The sequence below is a fragment of the Danio rerio genome, chromosome 14, assembly GCF_049306965.1.
Source record: "Danio rerio strain Tuebingen ecotype United States chromosome 14, GRCz12tu, whole genome shotgun sequence".
Classification (NCBI taxonomy): Eukaryota; Metazoa; Chordata; class Actinopteri; order Cypriniformes; family Danionidae; genus Danio; species Danio rerio.
In genome coordinates this window covers 26,603,023-26,630,809 of record NC_133189.1, presented here as the reverse complement: position 1 = coordinate 26,630,809, position 27,787 = coordinate 26,603,023, and the positions used below count along the sequence as shown (strand labels likewise).

The window sequence follows — 27,787 nt, the reverse complement described above, 5'->3', positions numbered from 1 at the left end:
CGTATATCCTTAACAAATAAATAATAAAAAATATTAACAAAAATGTGCAAGATAAAAAGTAACTGCAATACGTGCTACCTTATCTAATTCCAGTTTTCAGATACAGTACCCACATAAAACAATTGCTATAGTAATGTATAATAAAACCTATAGTGTTTTCAACCATACTGAGAGTGACACATCCAAAAGAGATAGAGAGGTTGTGCAATCAGCGGAAATGTTGCTAGTATTGGTTTGGGCGATATATATTGCATCACCAAAAATGATTGTCCATGTGTTGTGTGATAAGTCGATGTATTGATTATTGTCACAGGCCTAAATATGTAACACCAACCCAGGCAATATATCACTTTAAACTATTACAAATATTAATAAAAGTCACTTTTTAGAACTTTTCAAGGTCAAAAGTTTTAGAAAGAAAGATCTGAAAAATGAAAAATAAAAACATGAATGAAAAATATGGAAAACTGCTAATTTACAGACATTTTTACAGTGTATTTTAGTGATTATGACATTCATAATTTGTGTGTTTTATAAAATATTAATATATGAAGAGATCTGTTAGTGTTTAATATTAAGTTACGATAATTTTTTTCTGCATGTGTGCATTTTTAGGGAGGTAATCGTTCAGACATACTCAGAATAATTAAAACATTTGCGGAAACCTATTACCTGAAAACACTTAACTAAATTTTTTTTTAAAGTTAGGCTTAAGATAGAATTTATTTTTTAATTTTGTACTGAACAAATAAATTAACCTGAACAAGTTGCTTGCAAAAATATCTAGATTAAATATTAACTCAAAGTGTAAAGGATAAGTGCATTGTAATATCAATGAAGGGAGCAGAGATTATACCCAATAGAGTGAGGTTGTTCTCAATGTCATTTGCGGTCTCCATGAGGCGTTCTTCTTTCTCATCGATGGCTGACAAAGCCTCTTGTCTGCTAGTAAACCAGGCCTTGAACTCCTGTTCACTGATAACCTTTAGAGAATAATCCAGCAAGACTATTAAGCAGTTTTCAAATATAGTTGGTTTTAATGTATAATTTTCCAACCAAAACTTTACCTTTTTGGCAAAGCACAGTGTTCGTAATCCATCCCTGGCGTACATGTCAAGGTCTTTTTGAGTTCTCACAGCAATTCGCTTCGCTGCACTTTCAACTGGTGACATATTTGTGGAAAACAAATGACACTCGCAACATAGGCTCGTTCTGAAAACATAGCCCAATATACATTTCTGGAGATCAAAAATTATGTAGCCAGCGCTATGTATGGCTGCATTTTGTTTTAAAACAAAAGCTATGGTGCAGTATGAAGCCGTTCCTTTTCTTGCTTTTCAGCTGACCAGCTGACCTTGACGGCTTTCCTGCTTAAACCCGTTTGTACAGTTAGCTCTTCATGTATATCGGCAGACTTGAGACGCATTGAGGAGTTGACCACAACGACGAGGTTTGAGTCCGGTAAAGAACGGTTCCAGAAAGCAGGTAAGACAAAAACAGAAGCCAAAAAAATAAAATAAACAAGTAAATAACAGGGTGAGAATGTGGTAAAATCTAAAAAACATGGTAAAAATTAGGCGAGGACCTGTTTTTTTTTTGGATTGCTTTTTACAACTTTTGGTTGGATTTACGGAAGTGAGTGGGTGGGTCAATCAGTGCTTTTGAAAACACTATTGGTTGGGTTTACGGAAGGGGAGGGATGGGTCAGCTGATCGGTCATTCAGTCAGACCTTCAGTCAGTCGTCAGTCGACAGCAGCCTCTGGCAGGAATGGCACTCGCCAAAGAAATTTAACATCTCAAAAAGCACACACAGCAGCCTCTGATGGATTCGCAAAAAAACTGCAAAAAAAAATTAGCTCCTGGAATGTATTTGGTGCTCTCCAGAAATGTATATAGCAACACACTGCATCACTTTCAGATCTGCCATGTTGAGTATATTAGCCAAGTAAATGTACAATTATTTACAAATAGTTTTTATAATTTAGCTATTTACATTTAAAATTTACAAAATTGAATATTATTAAAAAAAAACTTCACTTTAAATATTGTAGGGGAGTTATTGTGCAGGTATTTGTATTCTTTAAAAAGTGTGGTAAAATGAATGCAATGTGCCAATATAAAATAAATGTGTGATGTAGTAAAAAAACACTATCATGGTTTTTGACAAAATATTAAGCAGCAAATAATCATATTAAAATGATTTTCTGAAGAATAATGTGACACAGAAAACTGAAGTAATGATGCTGAAAATTCTGCTTTGAAAACAGGAAAAATACACTTTAAAATATATTCGGATAAAACAAACCTGTGTTTTTTGTAATATTATTTCACAACATGACAGGTTTACGGTATTCATGATCAATAAAGGCATCATTACACTCAAAATGTGTACATTTTAGTAGTAGTATTTTGTAAGTAATCATAAAAGGGATAGTTCACCCAAAAATGAAAAATATCTCGTCATTTTCTTCTGTTAAAATATTTTGAAATATTTTGGTTGCTGGGACCCATTGACTTCATTCAATTTTTTTCCCTTCTATGAAAGTCAGTAGATCTCAGCAACCAGATTTCTCCAAAATATAACCGAAGAAACTCAAATATGTTTTGAATAAGAGAGCGTTTGTATCCCTTTAAGATATAAAAAGTGTACCATTAAGCTACCAATGTGGACCTGTTAGGTGCAAAAGTGTAACTTTTGAAAACTGCTCCACTGACAGGTTGTGTGCCTTTATTTCTCAGAATGTAGAGACCTCAAACTATTAAATCATGTATGTTGCCTTAATGTATTTGATCTGACTGAATATTTCATGCTCACCTGAGAAAACATTCCCCAGTTTCTCCATAACAGCTGAATCAGCCCCTTTAGTGTACATGATGATTTCATTGGTGTGCGGATGACGTACTATAATGGACATCCTCCGCCGCGTCGAGTCGAAGGTCAAGACGTCCAGCACCTCAAACTTCAGCAACGTTTCATTGGGCAGCTTGACAGTCACATAACGAGGAGTGCGTTCGACCATGGTGAACCCATAAGCCTTTGCTGCGTGTATCAGAGCGGCCTCATCTGGACTGTGGGCCTCATAACACACCTCTTCTGACCTCGACAGACTGCGTTTATCCTTGCCTTCACTTGAAATGACCTTCTGGCCCGGCCTGGAGTCTGAGACACTGGAGATGTGAAATGTGTCTGGCTCGTCTTCATCTATAGCAAAGGGATCTGCCATTGTCTCTCTGTTTCTCTTAAACCTCATAGAGGAGAAAAACTTTTGCAGAGAGCTTATTTTGAACCACTGTCCCATGTTGTGACTCGAACTTCCTGAGTATGAGGAGTTACGACGGCCTTTGACCTGGAAAAGAAAACATTTACTTGTTTTAAAGATGATGTATATAATACTTAGTGCAGTATTACTGCTTTATTACAGCCCTATAACTGCATTAGTATTACTTTATTACTGCTTATTTACAACTTTATTACTGATTTATTACTGCTTAATTACAGCATTATTACTGCAGTAATAATGCTTTATTACAGCTTTGTTACTGCTCTTACGTATGTTACTACACTATTATAGCTTTATTACTGCAGTATCATTGCTTCATTACTATATTATTACTACTTTATACTAGCTTTATTACTGCATTATTACAGCGTTATTATTGCTCTATTACAGTTGTGTTACTGACACTACAGTTTTATTACTTCATTATTACTGCTTTATTACAGCTTTATTATTGCATTAATATTGTTTTATATCTGCCTTATTACTGCATTAGTAATGCTTAATTACTGCATAATTACAGCTTTATTGATACTCTAATACAGCTTTGTTTCTTCATTAATACAGCTTTATTAGTGCATCATTACTGCTTTATTTTGCATTAGTATTGTTTAATGGTATAGAGCTGCTTTATTATTGGATTATTACTGCTTTGTTACAGCTTTATTTCACATTAGTATTGTTTTCTTGGAATTTGAATGTCTTTGTTGTGCCCAAAGGGCAATTAGGTTTACAGCAATAGCCGACAGTTAGCAGCAATGGGTCACAATCGAACAACATAGAAGTAACAGTAAACAATAAAACTAACCATGACCACGAAAAAAAAAAGTAAAAAAAGTAATCCAACTGCAGTTGGAACAAATGAATGCAAATGTTGGACCCTGCTAAAAACAAGTATACCTTCTGCCTGATGGCAAGAGGCAAAACTTTGAATAAAGTGGATGGTTCTCATCTGCAAAAATGAACATGGGTCTCTTTATGACTTTCACCTTATAGACGTTCAGTACTGTTAAGATTTGTGCCCACAATCTTTTGAGATAGATGATCAATTTTTAAAAGTCTGTTTTTACTTGTCACCCTCAAATTAGCATACCAGCATATTACTGCAAAAAGATGATGCTTTATTACTACAGCAATATTACTGCATTATTACACTTTTTTGCATTAGTATTGTTTTATTACTGCATAAGTATTACTTTTTAGTGCATTACTGCTTTATTACAGCTTTAATACTTCTCTATTATAGTGTTATTACTGCTTTATTTAAAGTTTTATTATGCATTAGTCTTACTTTATTATTGCACTATTACAGCTTTGTTCCTCCTTTATTACAGCTTTATCACTGTGTCATTACTTAATTTCACATTAGTATTGTTTTATTACTACATTAGTATTGCTTTATTGGTGCATTATTACTACATTGTTACTGGTTTATTTCACATTAGATTGTTTACTGCATTTGTATTGCTTATTAGTGGATTATTACTGTTTTATTATAGCATTTATACGTTTTTTTACAGTGTTATTACTGCTTTACTACTGCTCTCTTACAGTGTTATTACTGCTTTATTGCAATGTTATTACTACTCTATTACAGTGTTATTACTGCTTTATTGCTGCTTTATTACGCTTTAGTATTGCTTTATTACTGCATTTATTACAGCTTTATTACTGCTCTATTACAGTTATTACTGCTTTATTACAGAGTTATTACAGCTTTATTGCTGCTTTATTACTGCATTATTACAACTTTATTACTGCTCTATTACAGAGTTGCTACTGTTTTATTACAGTGTTATTACTGCTTTATTACAGGGTTTTTACCACTTTATTAGTGTTATTGCTGCTTTATTACACATTAGTATTGCTTTATTACTGCATTACAGCATTAGTACTCCATTTATTGCTGTGTTATTACTGCTTAAAACAGTGTTATTACTGCTTTACACTTTATTACTGCTTTATTATTTATTAGTATTGCTTTGTTACTACATGCATTACAGCTTTACTGCTCTGTTACAGCTTATTACCGTTTTATTGGTGTTATAACTGCTTTAATATGCATTAGTATAGCTTTATTACAGAATTTTTACAGCTTTATTACTGCTCTATTACAGCATTAGTACTGCTTTATTAGTGTCAATACTGCTTTATTACTGCTTTATTGCAGCAGTAGTACTGCTTTATTAGTGCTATTACTGATTTTTATTTTGCTTTATTACAACATTAATACTGCTTTATTACAGTGTTGTTACTGCTTTATGATGCATTAGTATAGCTATATTACTGCATTTCTGCTCTCAATTGTTGTAATATTGATTTTATTTAAACAGTATATTATTGGCAAATGTTTTAATTAAATACATTTTGAAAGGTCATAAAAATTTATACATATTCACAACACTTTGACCCTATGGAATATGATGAAAGTCTATTTCATTATCACTTTTGCAACTGAACAGTCTAAAATAGATGTTGCTCAATCAGGGGAAAAAAACACATGGATCATAACTTAAATAAAGCTGACTTCAAGCAAACGTAAACAGTATGTAGTCTAAAATAGATTTTACAGAATCAGGAAAACACATAGAAAATGGTGCATATGAAATAGCATACAATGTACAACATTGTATTTGAAATTTCATGACCATTAACAAAGTGCATTCAACAGTATACAAGCTCCTTATTTTAGCTCTAGTTTTAGAGTATTGGCTGATTAAGAAAAAAAAAAAACATGTTTTGTCGGCGTTTGTTTCACCTTGCCTAAAACGTTGTCTGTCATCATCAATGGTAGCCAATAATTTCATCCATCTGATGCATCCATTCCTTTTTAATCAACTTTTTTTGAAGGCATGATCTGTGCCATCTGGTGTTAGGCCAGTTTCAGTGTGAGTGATAGAAAGTGTGATGGTATGGTACAGTACAGTATGGTATATGTATGTGTACTTGTTTATGTGACCTATGAGGACACTAAATAGTATAACATTAGTTTGACCTAGTTGTACTATATGAAGATCTTTTACAAGGAAATGCTTAAAAATCATACTCAACATGGTCTTTTGACATTTAAAATTTGCCACATTTTCCTGTGAGGCTTGGGTTTAGGGGTATTTTAAACTTTACAGTTTAAAATAGATTACACCAATGTTGAGTCCTCATAAACTATATATGAGTGTGTGCGTGTGTTTGTGTGTGTGTGTGTGTGTGTGTGTGTTGTGTGCGTGTGTGTAATTAAGCAGAAAAAAATTTAACTAAATAAGTTATACAGTTATAACTTAAAGCCTTATTTGTTTAATCTGATGTAATTGACAAACACCTTATAATGACATAGGAAAAATAATATATTATATATGTCTAATATTTGTTAATAGCCCATTAGTGGAGGGAGAGTCTCATCCTATTTGAAAAGCAAAAAACATCATGATGTAAAATGTTGTCCCTCCAGCCTCCCGTGGCTTCCCCGCTTGATGGAATGCATTTTAGAAAGCAATGAGGAATCCATCGCTAAAAAAACATTGCTGAGAAGATAAATCTAATTTTCTGTAAAACTGTGTGTTCAGTTAATGATTCTAAAACTGAAATATTGCAAATATTAAAACTGAGTCCATGCTGTCGGCCGGCACTCTAATCCGCTAATAATCTAGTTCTTCAGGTGCTGCGGATCCGCATTCATTGTGACTGCCTCTTAAGTTGTGATGGACCCAGGGTGATACAATCATGCTCCATTGGTAATCAACTTAATTAATGTTGACCCAATGTCTTTGAATGTCTCAGTGCTACAGGTCTGAGGCCAAATATAATTTCTACCCTGGACAAAGTGCTTTGCTCGGGGTCCTCAAGTGCAATTTGGGAAATTAGCACTGACCAGCAGTGAAGGATACTCAGCTACACTAAACTTCTCTCTCAGACTCAACTCATTACAGACGTGTGGGGGGACGCAGTCCGCCTGACTGATGAAAAATCTAATTGCCTGGACCAAGTAAGCCATTGGCGCTTGCTCGAGAATTAAAATGTAGTAATTATAAAACAAACCACCGGGCTGCGAAGCACTAGCCAAAGTTGAATTAGTCATGCAGGGGCAGTAATAAAATATCTCGGGGCAACGGGACTGCGGCCACAGGTACTCACTGTGCAAGAGGCATAATTTACATGGTGGGCTATTATAGTTATTGTTTTGACATGAGGGCAGTTTTTTTTTTGCTGTGAGTCAGAGAGCTAAGCATGTCGCCAAACCCTTTCAGCTCCAGCAAGGTCAGTAGTGTCAAGCGTGCTTACATTCTGACTTTGGGCCATCAGTGTGCAAATATTCTAGACTTCTGACTGATTTATCTCTAAAAAAAATCTTCAGTTCATATTTAGAAAAAAAAATAAAATTCTGATTTGCATTATTTTGAATTTATCTCCAGATTTTGGAGATCATATTCTGCAATTATGACATTTGAATTCAGAATATATGTTGCATTTTCTTTCAGAACAAGATGAATTAACATCTTGCTATTCTGAATTTTATTCACAAATCTAAAAAAAATTTCAGAATTCTAAAAATATGCTCCAAACTCTTTTCTAAGAATTCTGACTTCATATTTAAAAAAAATCGTGAACTAACTTAATAAAATAATAATTTTATAATAAAATTATAAAAAAAATAAGAATTTAATGTGAATCTGTGGGCCGGATGATTAAAAATAATTTTGTATTGAAAGCCCTGGCCATTATCAATAGAGAATGTAGAGAATGGCTTAATGCAGTAAATATATTCACTTTTTTTCTGGCCTTATTTCAGAGACTGATACATTCATACATGCTGTTTACATATTGAGTCATCAAGCATTAGCCATTAATATATCTTTTAGAAAAGCCAGAGGGTAAACATCTGGCAATTCATATTTTTTTCCTGCAGTATTCTGCACTTACTATACATCTACCCTTTTTTTCTCTGAATTCTGAGTCTGCATCTCACAATTCTGATTTGTCTGGATTTTAAATGTACATCTCAACCCTTTCAGCTCCAAACAGCTCACCCTCTGTCTCTGGGCGGTCAATGTGGAAACCACCACTGTGTTGCAGATGGCCAACGCCAGAAAAAAGTCCAGGTAGGGCCCGGTCTGAATGCTCGCCATCTGATGGTCCACTTCCAGCATTAGCTTCCTGTCTGGAACCACCACTGTTTCCTGTTTGAGGAAATAAAAGCGGTTAGGCGCGTGCCTGATTACATCATGCACAACAAGACCATGTGGTATCTTTCCATAGGTGGAAAATTACACGTATCGTATGACAACAAAAGGCACATCGTCACATGAAGAGGCAGCGGGACACGAGACAATCTGTACAGTATCAGTAGCCCATGTTTAATGCACCCCAGCGGCCCCATATGTCAACCGATCGAAACATAGCGGATCAGAGCCAGCATTGCTGTGCTCATAACTGACACCAAACTGCTCGGCCATCTGCAGGGCAGACCGTGAGCATGCAGGAGAATAGAGGAAAGAAGATGGGTCAACGATAAGATGTCGGGGATTATTTACTTCAGCTTCATCGTTTAAATCCACGAGGAAAAACATGGTGTCATTTCTAATAAATGACTTTTTTAATTGATTGAGTACAGACTGCAGTAAAATTCAGTTGTCGCTTCATGTTTTAGTGATTAATCCTGTTCTGTATGCACAACAGAGTTTGGTCACTTACAGGCATGATAAGCGCATTTGCTAGCCTATTTCTGCATTTTCCAGATTATATGCAGTGTGTTAGCATCCAAAGGAAAAAATAGTTTAATAAAATGAGACGCATCAGAGTTCTGTTTTCAACAATGAATAAAAATGTTAAGAAGGTAACTCCATTTAAATAAGGTAACTGCATTTTTATCACAGTTGCCAGTTGATAGCTCACAGTTCAGAGTTTCTTTAGAGTTGTCAATTTATATTTCACCAGTTTTACTTTTTTTTTGCAATCTCACATAATTATTTAAAATTGTATTGTAATTTAAACTCACAATTCAGATTTTTTTAAATTAGAAATTAGAAAAATGAGTTTTGAAATGTATCCTTTTGTTGTCAAGAATTATGAATTAGCATCCGGCTCTATTGACTTCATATCAATTTTAAGGTTATTGCACAATAAATCCTAAATTTTCGTCCATAATTTTCACACGTTAAAAAATAAATTTGACCTCAGGTTGTGTGAATCGCACTGACACACTGCCTCCAAAATTTTCATCCAGCATAAAAAAAATCTAACCGGGTTTGATTTTTTTCCACTTTTCGCATTCGAAAAAGCACTTTGAGAGGTGTTTTGACAGTTGAGTCACCGTACAAGCAAAAATCTAATTAGGCTACAGAATGCCGTCATTTGAGCTACAGATAACTTTATCATAAAATAAAGACAGAATGTGGTGAACAGCTAGAGAACCCTTACATGCTGGATTCAGTGACTGGCAAACCTCTACCCTGCTGCTGCATGGTGTGTGTGTCCTTACATCTGACGTACAGCCCATAGACATTACAATAGAAATAATGGTACGCCTTCGATATGTCAATGCGGCCGCCATCTACTATAATGTCTGTAGGTACTGCCAGTCTATCTTCAGGATTTGTTTACATATGTAAATGTGGTATCAAAATACAACTGATTTCCTGAAATAAACTTCCGGATAATCCAGCAGAGCTCTTTAATAATGAGTTAAACTCTCCTTCCAATTTATTGGATAAACACAATATGCAGCCTAGTTCTTAATTGGATTGATTAATGCGCATCGGCCTCAGTGTGCAAGGTTTGTATAAGTGATGAATTTTTCGCATTTGAATACGAAAAAAATGCACCCAAAAATTTCAGACTTCAGTGTGCAAAGATTTATTATTATTATATATTTTTTTAAGTTTTAATTTTTCTCTTGTATGTGTTGCCAGATTTTGTTAGAAAAACATCAAACATTAATGCTCCATTCACACGGGGCGTCAGTGTCAACACTTCCCAGTTGTTGCCAAATTGCATTGTGGATCCGTCAGTGCTACTTAAGTGGTGTTGCTCACTGCAGAAGTTGGGAAATTCTCAACTTTTCAATCGCCAACAGAAGTGTCAGTCAATTAGATCGCTTCATGCAAATACACCAGCTCAGACAGTAGCCAATTGCGGACTAATTTCAGTGGCTGACGCTGCTATGACAATCACGTCAGCCTTAACTTCAGACACATCCTCGGTCAAACGTTGACGTTGGAGCCCTGTGTGAATGCATAATAAGAATTCTCATAATAAACCAACATACATCTAAAAGAGGGTTTCTGCAGGTTTCATCAAGTCAAATTTAAGATATTTTAAGACTTTTTAGACCATGACGAATGAAATTTTAGACTTATTTAGGGCTAAATGCTAAGGATTTTGTTATGGCTCAGCAAAAAAAAAAAAAAAGTACTTGCTCCATCATAAAAAAACCCAATTAGCTATTTCTAAGCCACATATTTTAAATAATGCGTCAAAACAAGCAGAGCCTAGTTCTTTACATAAATATTTTGCAACATAACTTTAAAAAAAACTCTTTAAAAACTAAATGTATGGACAACAGACTGTTATAATATTAGTCATAAATATAGCTATTGTGTTTTATTAACGGGGATTGGATGTTTGTTAAATCGATTGGGTTGCTTTACATAAACAAGGGAAAATTAAGACCCGTTTAAAAGTTTTTAAGTCCTACAAGACAATATTTCAGTGAATTTAAGCCCCTGCAGATACCCAGTAAAATATGTAAATAAAAAATAAGAACAAAAGTATCCCAACACACACCTCCACACTTTAAAAACACTATGAACATAATTTCTTTAAAAGCTAAGACAAACAACATATCTAAAACTGCTTATAATAAGTGCCCATGGTAACACTTCTATAGCATATTTTGTGAAACAGCCTGCCAAACATAAATCAAACACGATGCTCTTTCGACAGTTGTTTAGTTGAAATGCTGAATGTAACAGTGAATGGTCACTTTAATATTACTCTGTTATCTGCTATTGACCAAAGTACGTGAGATTCCAGAATGTTGCTATTGCCAGCACACTGTCAATCATCACAGTTTCAGAACAGAGTCTGTTGTATACAGATATGGAGAAAACACATTACAGTGTGCACATGGCCAAAGAAACTGGCAAATAAAACAAGCCTCTTGTTTATCTACTAAATTGCCGTTGTGTCAAAAAAAACTGCCAATTTTAATAAAGCACGAAAGAGACGTTTCTTTCAAAACAAATCATCTAGAATTGCCAATCTTCACCCTGAAACGCAGATATAATAGTCTTCTGATCTAGGATCTCACCAGAGGACTGCTGAAGGCCATGTCACTTTGGGCTCCCGCTGCCACTTTTGATCTGCGTCGACTGGCAGCTGCGACTTGAGTGTTGGCGTGATTTTTGTGCCCCGTGTGGTCGTCCTGTAATTCTTCCAGAGGGAAGAGTGGAGGAAGCTTTGTCTTCTGGTAGATGGTGACCTCCTCCTCTTCATTTCCTCCACCATTGATGACCGCCAAGCGAGCAGCTGTGCAATGTCAAAAATAAAGCTTGTTAATTTATTAATTATAACCATTAAAAGTAATGGATAAAGTAGCTGACTAAAATCCATTTTGACACCAAACATGGCTCAAAAATCCATACAAACTTAGAAAAAATGTTCTTTCACATTGCTGAAAACAAATGAATTAATCAAATACAGTATGGTTTTATATTGTAATAATTTCACATTTGGTCTTCAAATAATGCATATTTTAAATGATTTACTAATACTTTTACTTCTAATGATCTCTCAGAAAATAGATTTTTTGTAATATTTAACCACTAAGCCTACACTTTAAAACAATCCTTAATTGGGATGTCGAAAAAAAAGTAAATTAACAGCCTTTAAATTACAGGAATTTAAAGTAGAATAATAAATGTTAAATTACAGAACTTTCCTTAAATTTAAATTTCTGGTAAATTTCTGTATTTTAATGTCTGTTATTTTATCGTAAATTTCTGTAATCTGATGGCCGTAATCTACGTAATCTGACGGCCCCAGCTGCCGAAAAAAATCCTAAAATTATGGATATTTTTACAGTGTATGAAGTATAACTTAGAGAGCTCAAAATGAAATGTTATATATTTTCAAAAACAACAACTTATACAAACAATCTTAAAGATATTTATATCAGTTATATGTAGTTGTTTAATAGCCTTTTTTGTTTAATGACTTAACTGTTGACAGCATTGATACAGCATGCTCAAAAATTAGGTGCATTTTAATATGATATAGCAGTTTAATCTCAAAGAATACTGTAGAGAGCTCGCTTTTTTCTAAAGCCTCCAATTTGATGTGGTCATGAAGACATTGTGAATACAAAAAACGCAACTTTTCTTAAGAGAAAATAAGATTTTCTTCTCCTCTTTGTTAACTGAGTTAAACATTGGAATACTCTTAAACTGAAAATGAATCACATGCGTTAACACACTAATTTTGGACAACACTTTTAAAAATATATAAAGTATAAAATATAAAAATTGTTTGGATCACGCACCGTTCTCTTCATGACAGTATTCGGTCCCCATGATGGTGCAGCGCTTGAATACCATCTTGTTTTCTGTAAGAGTCCCTGTCTTATCAGAGAAGACATATTGGATCTGTCCTAAGTCTTCTGTGATGTTCAGAGCACGACATTGGACTCGACTGTCCAGCTCCTGATCGTAAAGCTCTGCATCTTGAGTGATGAAGAATATCTGACCCATCTTCACCAGCTCAATGGACACATACAATGACACAGGAATCATCACCTGGACAGAAAGTACTTCCATGATTATGGTTAAGTAGGGGTGTGTGAAATTTTTTAGTTTTATGATATCATAACTGTGGTAATTTTTTAAGAAGTCATTAACTTTACAAAAAAACAAACTGAGTCTCCAAAAGCACTGACACGATTAATGCATTTAGACTGACCCTTTAATTTCAGTTAAAAAAGCCAAAAAATACAAATTTAAGCCCTGCACAACTTTAACGGTGAAAACTGTCCTGCAGCAGTTTCCGCTTTATCTAAGGTGCTTTGACATGATCTACATTGGGTCACACTTTATTCTGATGGTCTGTTTGTTGAATTTAAGTTACATTGCATCTACATGCCAACTAATTCTACTCTCATTAGTAGACTGTTAGGTTGGGGTTAGGGTTAGTGTAGGTAGACATGTACTTGCAAAGTTTCTTATAGTCAGTTAAATGTCTATCGAAGGAACAGTATCAACCGATATTAAGCCAACATAAATTGACTATTAATTAATGCTTAACTAAAGTATTGTTTTGGACCCTTAAAATAAAGTGTAACCATTTATTTTGATAATATTGATGTGCATTTTACACGCAACTATAAAGGCTAAAAATCTTCATTTAAAATTCTACTGAAGAAAAAAACAGTCATCTACATATTAGATGGCCTGGGGGTGAATGTATTAGATTTTGACTTTTTATGTCAGAAGTATGCCTTTAAAAAGATCACTCATTTTAATTTTCTAACTGTTTAGTCACCCTAAACTGGTTCCAAACTTTTATGGGTTTCTTTCTTCTGTTGATAATAAAAAAAAAGATATTTTGAAAATGTAATGTTTTCAGGTTTCCAACATTTTTTTTTCAAAATAAATTCTTTTGAAAGCCAAACAGAAAGGTAAGTACATGATGAGCAATGCTGAAAGTGACAGATTGTGTACCTGTAGTAAGATGATCATTGTGAAGAACATGTAAAATCCTGCCAGCGCTGAAGAGATATAATTGCCATTACTGTCAGGGACGATGTATGAGGGCATGGTGCTAAAAGTTTCCAACCAGATCGCATGGCCTAAAAGATGGAGACATTTACATTCATTAATGGCATCGCTTCTGACAGTACTGTATTTCAATTCAGATATTCCAATAAAGCGTCACTGAACTCGAACCGGGGAGAAAGAGAGCGAGATTAATCATTGCTTTCATAAGAGACTGGCGTATAAGTGAGCTATTCTGGGTATCGGTAGTGTCCTTCTTTGGCTCACGCCTTGCAGAAGGAAAAGCAGAGAGCGTGAGGATTGTGTGAGGTCGTAACAGCGCTTTATTCTTTATCTCTGAGACTGCTGTGAGATCAGCCGCATGCTGAAGCGGCTCAGGAGAACAGACAAGCCGTTTGTAGCAGTTCGCAAATCAAAGTGTCGTTTTGGAGCTTGTATTTTAAAGCAATGCACTTTTAGGGTGTAGGGTGTTTTGAATTATCAGTGGATGTGCTGCCTGTATGATAACACTTTACTTGAAGGGGCGTTCATAAGAGTGTAAAGACACCTTCATAGACATTATGCATGCTTATAACAACTGTGATTAAATGTCATTGGCTCAGCTGTTTTATATGTAAAGATGTCATTGTTACAGATGTCTTTGTTATGAAAACCTGACATAAACAAGACAACATCACTTGTCATAAATCAGTCATAAACATGATCATTTAGATGAGAAATGCCTAAACTAGCCAACCAATCAGAGAAAAGATAGACAAATGAGGGGGAAGGTTGGAGTGAATCTCTTAGAGATAATCTGTTCTAATTTTACATAAACTTATGTTTGTTTGTTTGTTTGTTTAATTGCTGAGCTACAAAAAAAAATGAAATTAAATGCAGACATCCCAAGTCTCCCACACATGCATATGCTCCTGGATGCCTGCAGTTGACTGATAATCTCCCGGAAATCACGCGTCCCCCTCCCTGGTCCTCAAATACGTTGCACAACACTCTCCATCACAACACTCCCCACTTTTCTGATACGTCACACCCCTGCCTTTTCAAGATATGTCACGCAAGCACCTCCCACATTTTCAGATACCTCACACACCCCCGCCCCACACCACATACACCACCCTACCTGCCCTTTTTAGATAGGTGTGCAAAATCAATGCCCCACCCCCAAACCCTCCGCTCTTCAGATATGTCGTGCAGTCTCCAAACCATCATCTATGTCCCAGCCAGAAATGACTTTTCCCAAGTTGGGAGGTCTCTAAATGTTTCAATTAAATGTGAATCAGATATTTTAAAGGGTAATGAAACCCTAAAACACATTTCTTGTAAAATATATATAATTATTGATAATTAAATAATTTTTTCCTTTATATTTGAATCATTATTATTAATCAAATTAGAAAGTTTACTTTAATGTAATGCAGTTTGGTATACGTATTTAGCTTTGGCCCGCCTCCCTCAATCAAGTTTGGTTTTTGGCCCTACATAAAACAAAGTTTGGGCACCCCTGTTTAGATTGATGATTCTAATTGTGTCATGAACATTTTTCTGATAAATTTGTTCAGTGAAATGACAAATATTTTGTCATTAAACTTCTTATTAAAAGTGTCAATGATATGTCAAATAATTTTATTACACAATCATTAACGTTAAATGATATTTAATGTCATTTCAAGAGTTCACACTGAGCTGATGATTTATAAAAGCTTGTTTGGCATGCTGTCGCGGGAGAGAGCCCCGAGCTCAAGGGATCCTCGAGCCCGGGGTTTCCTCCCGTTGGCAGAGCGAGAGGGGAGCCTGAGCTCGGTGGATTTCAGAACTCCCTGACTGCGGTAGCTAAGGGAACAGATGGGTTAGACAAATGCTTGATTGTTATACGTGTTGAATGTCTTTGGATGGTGGGAGGAAACCGGAGAAACCGGGGAAAACCCACGCGGACACGGGGAGAACATACAAACTCCTCACAAAAATACCCACCGGCCCTATGGGACCAGGGCCAGCAGTGTTCTTGCTGTGAGGCTCACAGTGCTAACCACTGGGCCGCCGTGCTGCACAATCAGAGGTAAAGGAGGAGAATAGGGGAGGAGGGGGGGTTTCTTACAAACAAAGATAAAATGAACTGAAAACTGTGGTTATTTACAGTAGCTTAGGGCTCATATGATTGGAAGATAGTAATAAGCAAATACAGGACCGGTCGTGATAAATCATAAGCATGTGATCCTCTCGAAATTAGTTTATGAATAAACTTAATTTAATGACACATCCAACTGTAGTTGAGCTCAGGAAAAAGTTTTAATGACGCTGTTAAAATTTCATTAGACAATTAAAATGGCCTCATGACAATTATGTTGATGACAGATATATGACAAGTAATGTTGTCTTGGTAATTTCATGTTGTCCCACACGGAACATTAGGCCACACGGAATCTCTTTACGCAGAATTCCGCAGATTTTTAGTCCATCATTGATTCTGTTTATTTACTTTATTTACTACTTTTTATTTATTTTCAATATTATTCATTTATATGAAAATATTCATACGATTTATTTACAACATAGTTTGTAAAGTAATATTTTCTGTCTTTTGGTAGCTATATTAAATGAGAGACTTGCTTTTTTACCAAATAAAGTGGATCTAATTGGATTTGCATTTTAAACCTTAAATAAAAATTAAAAAGGTATTTTTTATTTCATATATTAAGGTTTTAGTTATGATATCCCCAAAATCATTTAGCATAAATCCGCAGATTTTTAGCTAAATTCAGCACAGAAATAGCAAAAAATGTCAGCAGATTCCATCTGGCCCTACACATAATTACAGTTGTCAAAAGCATGCATAAAATCTCATTCATATTAGGGACATATGTTGTAATTATGAATGTTCTATCACAGTCTTATAAACGCCACCTTCAAGTAAAGTTTTACAATTTATTTGCTATCTTTTATAACATTCCAAATGTCTTTACACTCATATTTGATCAATTTAATGCCAATTTAATGTTTTTTTTAATATGCAAATTCAAACATGTACCATGGTATATACAATCAAGCTCAAAATGATTCATACTCCTTACAAATTCTGACTTAGATTTACTTTTATACAACCAGCAGGTTTTTTTGACCAGAAATGACACAAGCAAAAAAATAATAAGAAAATTTACAAGAGGCATCATTGTGAAAATATATATAGATTTCTCAGCTTTTTTTTTCCACATTTGAACAAAAACTTTAAGTCAGAATTTGCCATGATTAATTTCAGGTTGTGTATATCAGTTTTTTTATTTTACCATAAACAATAATATAGAAAACTACCAATGCACAACCATTGTAAATTCAACATGCATGTGTTAATCATTGGCACCATTGCTTATATACAGTAAATAGTCAGGAGAAATGAGACATATAACATTATAAATGTCTTTTCTCTCATTACCATCACAAACAGCCTCTGTAAATGTAACCTGTATACGCTAATCATTAGCACCATGGCTTATATTTATTACTAAACAGTCAAGAGAACAAAGGAGAACAGATACACAACTTCTTGCAAGTCAGAAATCAAAGTGTCGTTTTAGAGCTTGTGTGTTAAAGTATTGTAGTGTATTTGGAATTTTCGAGGGTTTTGTTCCCAGTACTGTACCCAGGGCTCCGATGAGACACATGAAAAATAGAAGAAGCACACAGAAGAGAACATCCGTATTCATCTTCCTCTCAATCTTGCTGCGTTTGTACCTGGGCCCGTTGTTGTTCAACATGGATTTGGTCTCATGTCCTGCAATGAATAAATCATGACATAAAAACAAGAACATTTGTAAAATAGCAACACCCATTTACAAGGCATGCCATGTGTATAATTTATCAAGAGAGCCATAGTGAGCTCCAGAACTGCCATCTTCAAAACAATGCGACGGAACAAACTGTAATGCCTCCATTATAATCAACTAAGCTGTGGTGCGCTTGCTTTATGGACAGCTTCATTGATTATAATGGGAGAGCGTTCTAGTTTGTTGCGTCCCTGCCAGTGTAAATGGGATCTTAAAGACTTAAAACAAGAAGAGTCTAGCTGTATAGCATGGGGTTATTGCACTATTAGGTGTTACAGTCACAGCATATTAGGCTTTATCGTTACAAATGAGGGTGGATGATGAATGAAGATGTATAATGGTATAAAACAGCTTACGGATATGAATATGGAAAAAGAAAAGGAAGAGAAAGTGATTTAATGAAAATAACGTTCAAGTTTTGGGGTCAGTAAGGACATTAAATACTCATAATTCATTTTTTGACAGATTTGTGTTGATAAACAAATTCACAGACAATTGCAAAACAAAATACTGATCACATTTTTATCTGAAAGTTGAAATTTCTGCAAGTGCAATTAATTTTTTTTGTTTTATTATGTTTTGTTGGATATAAATACGTAGATTTCATACATTTAGAAAAAAATTGAAGGTAACAGTTTATTTTGATGGTCCATTTGAGTATTAGTAGACTGTCTGCTCCTTCAACCGACATTTAACTATAAGAAACTTTCAAGTACATGTCAACTTACACCAACCCTAACCCCAACCCCAACAGTCTACTTATAATGAGAATTATTTGGCATGTAGATGCTATGTAACAAATGGACCATCAAAATAAAGTGAGACCAATTAATTATAGACTCATTATAAAGGAGTTATAAATTCAAAGGATTTTAAACAAATTCAATTATAGAAAACACTTATCAATGAGAAGTAGCTAATCAGAGACAATATAGATTAATAAAAAAATTGTTTCTTCAAGACCAAATGGACCTGAGCCACACAAAAATTCTATACAGATGCGTTCATCTAATCTCAAACACAAACTGTGAAATATCATGACACACTGTAAATAAATCTGTTAATTAACAGTTGTTGTATTTGTAATAAGTGTTTTACATTTATTTACGGTTATTAATTGCATTTTGAGATCTTGATCTCTGCTCTGTTGACATTTGATGTTAAAAATTCAACTCTACAGTTTAACAAAGTGACTTTTTTGACATTTCAGTCGTTTGAAATAATATGTAACTTATAAGAAATAATATATAGTGAAATAAGTCTGTAAAATAACAGAAAATATACTGTTAGGTTATACCAGTTTTTTACGGTAATATACAACAAGAACCCAGGCAATATATTACTTTAAACTATTATAAATGTTAATAAAAGTAACTTTTTTGAACTTTTCAAGATTAAACGTTTTTGGAAGAAATATCAAAGTCCCATAGTGCAATTCAAAAGCATAAATAAATGTGGAAAAATAAAATAAAAAATATTACAAAATACAGAACTGCTAACTTAAGGATATTTTTACAGTGCAGCTTTAAAAAGCAGAACTTTTAGCTTTCTTCTGGAGAAATTTACTATCACAAAAAAATCCACTGTATATCCACTGTAAAACAAATATGCATATGATACTCATTAGCACCATATCTTAAATTTACAGTAAATTACTATAGTATAATGTTCCCATGATTAAAAATAACTCTTTAAAACCAAACATTTCTGTAGGTAATTAAAGCTACAGTGTGTAACTTGGTGCTTTAAAGTGCCCCATTATGATTTTTATTTATTTTTTTAATGACCTTTCATGCAGTGTGTAACACATCTTTAAGAATGAAAACACTGCTAGATTTAAAATCTGAAAGTTCACTGTGTTGAAAGTTTTTGACTTACTCTCCAAAAGAATCTTTGGCTGTTTCTTTCTGACCTCTCAGTAAAACATAACCCTCCCACTTGTTTTGTGCACAGAACCCAGGAAATCTCGAACCAGGTTGCGTCGAATAAACCACACAAGGAGCAGAGGGCACCTTTAACAATCTTGTGATTGTGCCACAGTCAAAGTTCAAAATAGTCCAACCTTTGCCACTGCGCAGAAATGTGTCGATTAATACTGAATGTTTGTTGTTGATATTACTTGGATTACTTATAAAGAAGTATATTGCGATGGTGTACGAACTGCAGTGCTCAATTAATTTCCGGCTCAAGCTGGACACAGTTGACCAATCACAACAGACTGGGTCATCAGACCAATCAGCACAGATTAGCATCACACAAATGAGTGCTTTTGGAAAAATCACTGAACAAAACATATGGGAGTCATTGGGATAATTAAGTAAAAAAAGAATGCATATTATTATAATATAATGCATATGTTGTTTTTCATATGCATTATATGTATACAAATGTTGTTTTTTATCTTGCAGGTATATCATCCCTTTGTTGAGGACTTCCAAAACTAAAATGTGAACCTTTTATAATCCATAATAGGGGCACTTTAATAAATAAAACCAAAAACTTCTTGCAGAAACACAGTTTACAGATGAAGCTTCTTCTCTTAGTTTATGTACAGCATATTATATGTCACAAAAATACTGCAGATCAGCCTAACACATCTAAAGTAGCCCCAATATAAACACTTATTATAGCTCACTGTAGCAATTCAGCATAACACAAAAGCACACTTTGGAAGGTGGTTTCATGATTTACTAGCTCATAATATAAATGTTGCTTATTAGGAGTCCTATACTACAGCAGCTTTAAGTACATTAGTAGTGTATTTTAGGATCTCCCTTGTGAACCAATAGTACAGTATGAACAGTATTGCAAAAATGTGGTGCTGAATTATACCTGCGTACACCACTATTCCAGCGGCGTCATCAGTATTTCTGACAGTGCAGCCGCGCAGCAGAAGACTGTCGATGCCGAAGCCGCTTCTCCTCTTATCAGGCCTCTCTCTGCCACATCAAACACAGCATCTTCCCCAGTCACACAGACTAATTACCTCTGAGTGTGTGTGTGTGTGTGTGTGTGTGTGTGTGTGTGTGTGTGTGTGTGTGTTTGTGTGTGTGTGTGTGTGTGTGTGTGTGTGTGTGTATGCCACGTGAGGTACGGGCCCATCTTTCAATAGAGGCGCAGGATAAGAGCTTTATAATGCTTGGGAACATCAGAATCATCTCTCGCCGTGATGATAACCCAGTTAATATGGCTGCAACGGGATAAAAAAAAATGGGGACAAATCTGTTTTCCAGCCTACTTCATGGCCTGGATGTGTGGGGAAACTTTGCAACCGTGCAAGTATAAGGATAATTTATAACCTTTCAGGTAGATTTACATCCATGACCTACGTGAATAGAGCCTTGTAAATAAGTTAATGCTGAAATTGTAGAATCCTGTTGTAAAATTTTGATTTATTGAATAATATAACGAAAACATTTAAAAAAAATTTTAACTTAGAATTCTATGTTTCAAAAGATTTTAAAGAAAAAGAAGATTTTCTATTTATTTTCTATATATATTATTTATATTTTAATCTATAATATTATTTTATATAAACTCTGAATTTCATGGTATAATCAAAAATGGGGTTTTTTTGCTCAGAAGAAAACTGAGAAAAATCTAAATTGTGATGTAAAAGGTTACTATTTTATTGTTTTTATTGCACAGAGTGAAAAATTAAAAAAAGAAAACATTTCATAGGGCCCTTTATTGTCAAATATTTTTTATTGATAACATCAATGTGCCATGTGCTTTTTACTCTAATCTAAACTGAACTGAATCCTAAAAAATAAATAAAGATTTAAATTAAAGTGATTTCATTCACAGAATAACAAGGAATAAAATAATATAGACAAAGGGCTCTATTTTAACGATTTAGGTGCAAAGTCTTAAGCGCATGGCTGAAAAGCATTAAGGGAGTGTCGGAATTAACTTTTGCTATTTTAAGGACGAAAAAATTCAATTTGACTAGCTTGTGCCTTGCACATGTATGACCCCCATCTCTGCCAAACACATCTAGCGCCTTATTGAGCTGGGTGTATGATAGGGCACTCTATGTCTTTTGCAGTGCTTCTCCTATGTGCATCAAGTTTTTTTAGACACTGTGTCAAGATAAAAGAACTTTTACTCTTTTATAGAGCACTGCTGATCAGTTGTCATGTGTCAGTTCCAAAGCAGTGAACCAATCAGATGAACTTACAGGCAGGGCAAGTGTTTTCAGCTTCTGATTAACACTAGGAATTTGGTATGACAACCATTTTATTGATAGCATATTAACAGTATTGTTATTTTTCATTGTTGCCTTTTTACTTTATATAAAAAACTAAAGAATATATATATTGTTCTTACATGTTTGACCCTAACCAACTTGAATATTGTGTTTATTATTTTTACCAATATGAACTCAACATGGCTGATGAAGGAGCTGATGCAGTGACCTCTGAAACAGTTATCATTATTTTCTATTGCAGTGGACAGATTGCTAATGGTTATATATTTGTTTTTATTTTTAAAAAAAATGTCATGTTTTTCATTGTGACGCATCAGAGGGTTGATGCAATTTCCCTGATTGGAGAATGACATGTGAAGGCCAAACAAACGCTGTTCATTGGTGTGGATCTGACAAAAGAGGCAGTCACGATGGAGTCGTGATGTAGTTAATCGCGCATGAAATTGAGTGAAATTGATTTCAGAAACTCACATGAAACCTTTGAACAGGTTGAGGTTGTTGTTGGGGTTTTCACACACAACTGTGCTGTCAAATGTCTGAGGTTGAAAGGGTTCACCCTAAAACACATGCAAAGAGATCATACAGTCAGTATATTTTTGCTGTTTCTTCCTCCTCCAACATGTTTATCCTCATTTTTTCCACATCATTCAGTAATTTGAACAGAGTTGTCCAACAAGAACTGCCGACTGACAGAAAACTGCGTGTGACAGCCTGAGCAGCCCAGACAAAAACAAACATCAACATGTCTTGCCTGCACAAATTAAAGACAGGCAGCAGTGTTTTGTGTGTTGCTCAGATGTGGATGATAGGAATGTAGGTGTACGGGAGTTGTTAGCTATCTATTACACAATCACATACTTTACTGTTGTCAATGATACCGGGCTTAGTCATAATGAGTTGTGCTTCAGAAAGTTAGTGAGCTGAGTCAGTAGACCTGCATGACACGTCAGATGCTGTCAAACATGAAAGTATAAAAACAAAGGGTGGCTTTTTGGAAAATAAAAGCAAACTCAAGAAGAAAAGAAATCTCAAGATTGAAACAAGTGTAGGGTGAACTGTCCCTTTAAGGGTGCTGCATGTAAGTTTTTTTCCTCTTATAAAGAATAAAAATGCCAAAATATGTTTGCAGAGATTTAAGAAACATGTTAAGTGAACACACTTGTTTATCTGAAAAATAATGCTAAGATTCTCCTTTGAAAATGTGCAGTCCGTGTCGGAATGTCAGTCTTTTTTGTTTGCTTGTATGACCCATCCACTGCCAGTTTACCCAAAGTTTCCTATAGTAAGCTAATTGTCTGTTGAAGGAGCAGTATCAACAGATATTAAGCAGACAGTCTACTAATCCTCAAATGGACCATCAAAATAAAGTAATACCATATAAATATTAAAAATGTGAGCATTAGCTGAGCAGTTTACATTTTAACACCATGCCCTAACAACATACAATGTGACAAAATTCCAGCAACAAGCATTTTGACTGTCGGCACTAGCTACAACACAACAAAAATGTTTAAATATAGTTTTTTTAGAAGCACAGAATAGTGCACTCACTGCACTTTAACAAAATGGTAAAGGTTATAATCTAATTAATACATATGACCTTCTTCAGCATTATTTAATATACAAGCTGAGTGACTGATATTTGTTGGTTTGCACTGATTCACAGTTCTAACATCATTTTCAAATATGTTTATTTTATGGTCAAGGGCTGAGGTACTGCTGCTTTCAGTATGTCAATAAATGCCACATCAAATGATATTTAAACTCACATTGGTATAATTTAACACTGAAAAAAGCACATAATCGTTAGTACCTAAGATGATCATAGTCATTGTAGTTCATACTGATGTTCAGCCACAAGAAAGAGAAACCATTTCTAAAATATGAATTTCAAGCGATGGTTTGGACAAAAACTAATTTAACATTTTCTGTTGCTGTTGTATGTATTGTATGATCGATAGTCAGGCATGCTCACTCATCAATCTGGCAACCTGCCTCCGCATAAAGTTGTTGAAAGAGGGGCCGGGTGAAAAAGTGTTTTGAATTTGAAGTGCAATACCTAGTTCAACCACTGGGTCTCGAACAGTCTTACATTCTGCACCTTTAACTGTTTTCAACACTGATTAAAAATGTATAATAATGACAATAACAACAACAACAACAACATCTTAGAATGATTTTAGAAAGATGTGTGTAAAATTCTGAATCGCAATCATAAAAATAAATGACAAATGATATTTTATTAAACTAAATATACTAAATATAATTTACTAAATTATATTAAATACTTTATTTTAAACAATAATATTTCAAAGTACAACAGTTGTTTTGTATTTGTAAACTAATTAAATAAAAAAATATGTTAATGCTCTTCATTCATTCATTCATTCATTTATTTATTCATTTTCTTTTCGGCTTAGTCTCTTCATTTATCTGGGGTCGCCACAGCGGAATGAGCCAACAACTTATCCAGCATATGTTTTTACATAGAGGATGCCCTTCCAGCTGCAACTTATCACTGGGAAACATCCATACACACTCATTCACACACATACACTATGGACAATTTAAGCTTACCCAATGTCTTTGGACTGTGGGGGAAACTGGAGTACCCAGAGGAAACCCACGCAAACAAGGGGAGAAAATACAAACTCCACCCAGAAATGCCAACTGGCCCAGCCTGGGCTCGAACCAGCAACCTTCTTGATGAGAGGCGAGTGTGCTACTGTCTGTATGTATTTTTTTTTTTTTTTTTTTTTTTAAACTAAAGCCCAATTACAGCAACTATTTTGGTGTTACAAGATAGGTATTGGCAGGGAGAGCATGCTTATTTGTCTTTTAAAAAAGATCTTGGCATTATTTTATCTCATCGATATCTTAATGGGCCCACCATAACTTTATGATCTTTAGCACAGATATTTTGTCGCTCGTTGCCCTTACCAGAGTAGAGAAGCCTGGCACCACCTTTCTCTGCTTGAGGTTGGTTTCTCCATCCAGATTTGCAGTCTCCATATGACACACTCCATTGGGGTCGGACGTGTGCAGGAGCAGGATATCTGCTGGGATGATTTCATTAGAGAGCACTTTCACAAAGTCCCCCACCCGAACATCCTTCCAGCGCCTCTCCACGAAACACATCAGCCTCCTGCAGAAGAGCAGAATTAATACCTCAGACGGACCTCTAATGATACACTGTGGTCTTTCAGAGTCACATAAAGGCTTATGCTTATGAACACAGCACAGTACAACATTAGCTTTCTATTAAGGCAAGAAACTACTAGTGAATACTTTCCCTTGTGATTAATTAAATTAAAAAAACTTTTTTAATGTAAAGTTTTTTTAATTACATTGCAAAAACGTTATTAAGACATTATTTAATTTAATATGTGTTCGATTGTCTACATTTATAATCACAAAAATCTAAACATCTGATGAAGTCAGTATACAAATTCTTGTTTAATTACTTTGACATCATAACCAAATGTCTGTTTTTTTACAGAGGGGATTGTAGCAATATCTATTAATGTATCCATTATTCATAAAAATAAAATAATAATAAATGAATAAAGTAAATGAATAAAATAAATAAAAAAGCTCTGGCAACATTTAGTCCAAATTTCAAGCAAAAACTGTGATATAGATTATTAGAGCATTAAATTTAAGATTATTTATAGCAAATCTTGTTTGGTAACACTTTACAAAAACAGTTCATAATGTTTATTTTACATATTAACACATTATTCGTGTACTAAGTATGAGTAAATGCATGAGCTAATCATAAACTAACTTAACATGAGTCACAAGAGTTTATGTGTGAATAGCGGCTACCTTATTAACTTGTTAGTACATATTTGTTTGTAAATAAATGTATTAATTACCACATTCGTTTATGATTAATTTAACCATCGTGAACTGACATTATGTTAATTCATAATTCTATCATGACTTTACTTGAAGGGGCACAACACCATTAAATTTAAACAAACAAAAATCCAATGTTTTACTCCAGAAAAGTATAAGAAGTATCAGTCCCCCTGAATTATTAGACCGCTTGTTTATTTTTTTCCTGAATTTCTGTTTAGCGGAAAGCAGATTTTTTAAAAAACATTTCTAAACATAATAGTTTTAATAACTCATCTCTATTAACTGATTTATTTTATCTTTGCCATGACGGCAATAAATATTATTTTACTAGATATTTTTCAAGACACTTTTATACAGCTTAAAGAGAAATTTAGAGGCTTAACTAGGTTCATTAAGTTAACTATGCAGGTTAGGGTAATTAGGCAAGTTATTGTATAATGATGGTTTGTTCCGTAGAGTATCTGGAAAAAAATTAGCTTAAAGAGGCTAATAATTTTGACCTTAAAATGTTTTTTTTTTTAAATTTAACTGCTCTTATTCTAGCTGAAATAAAACAAATAAGACTTTCTCCAGAAAATAAAGTATTAGACATGCTGTGAACATGTCCTTGCTCTGTTAAACATCATTTGGGAAATATTTAAAAAAGAAAAAATTCAAAGGGGGTTTAATAATTCTGACTTCAACTGTATATTTTAAATCAACAGGTTTTTAGTTAAGCACCTGCTTAAAGTGCACATTTTGTGCGATACTTGTACAGTACGACAGTGCATTCAGTCTCTACTGTGTCTCAATGTCAAATGTCAACAAAGAGCAAACAGCAGAAGAATAACGCGACCTTTAGGTATGCTGTTCTGCATGCATAACTGGGTTGGGTGGTTCTTTATCGACTGTCAGAGCTCCAGAGAAACGTCACAGTCACACCTCACACACAAAGCAACGCAAAGCAAAGCAAAGCAAAGCAAAGATGTATTTTAAACATAACTTCAGGGTGGAGTGCACATATTCTCTTAAAATAGCTGTCAACTTACAGAAGATCTTTGAAAACTCGTTTCATGTTTTTGTGAAAAGGAAATGTGGGTGAACCTTAGCCACCTTATATTTCACCTCAACGACAAAGAATAGATCAAATGTGAAATTATACTTTGCATAAAGAATAACAGGCAATCTATATACCTGTTAATGTAGCTGCATTTCATGCAATATGATACAGACATTTTTATTGTAAGATTATTTTTATTGCATGTTATATATAGTTCATATATATAGATAACTCATTTCTAATATCTGATTTATTTTACAAATAATTTCAATTGCCATTTTGCCATTATGGAAATTTGTGCCCTAAAGATGTACAAAGTTCTTAGGGGATTTGAATAACACAAGGGTGAGTAATTAATCACAGCATTTTTATATTTGGGTGAACTAGCCCTTTAATCCACATGTTTATCAACCCACGTTTCGACCATTTCTGTTTACTCACTGCAGAAACTGGAGATTTACTAGATCTGCCTGTTGTTGAATACACCAACTGACATAAGAGACTTCACAAAGAAAATGTGCCAAAGGAAAGATTGTTGGTAAAGGGTTACCAGTATATACTTACATAAAATTTATTTAGCACAAGACTTCTTCAGTGCTGTTTCTGAAGGTTGGGTCAATCTTAACACATTAACTTCACATCCATAATGTACCATTACTAAATAAATTTGTATTATTTGCAATTCACATCAAATTATTACATGAGCTTTTGAAGTTGGAGTTAAAGTTTACTTTATAATTCTCACTGCTAGGCAAATAAATCCCTCTTAAATTCTCTTTTTCCTTTAATGCAACCCCAAATCCATTTGAATCATACC

The 27,787-nt window shown here is 34.3% G+C and overlaps 1 protein-coding gene across 1 annotated transcript in view; it reads right to left on the bottom strand.

Moving 5' to 3' along the window:
• Positions 1-27,787, bottom strand: part of atp10b (ATPase phospholipid transporting 10B) — a 66,205-nt gene that overhangs the window by 22,005 nt on the left and 16,413 nt on the right. Inside the window, exons 2-12 of the mRNA XM_017359117.3 lie at positions 25,008-25,212; positions 22,539-22,624; positions 20,690-20,796; positions 17,674-17,805; positions 13,986-14,113; positions 12,812-13,064; positions 11,582-11,799; positions 8,301-8,450; positions 2,817-3,348; positions 1,068-1,162; positions 857-983 (exon numbers count right to left, since the gene is read on the bottom strand). Coding sequence (XP_017214606.1) covers positions 857-983; positions 1,068-1,162; positions 2,817-3,348; positions 8,301-8,450; positions 11,582-11,799; positions 12,812-13,064; positions 13,986-14,113; positions 17,674-17,805; positions 20,690-20,796; positions 22,539-22,624; positions 25,008-25,212 — 2,033 coding nt within the window. The remainder of the gene's footprint in view (positions 1-856; positions 984-1,067; positions 1,163-2,816; positions 3,349-8,300; positions 8,451-11,581; positions 11,800-12,811; positions 13,065-13,985; positions 14,114-17,673; positions 17,806-20,689; positions 20,797-22,538; positions 22,625-25,007; positions 25,213-27,787) is intronic.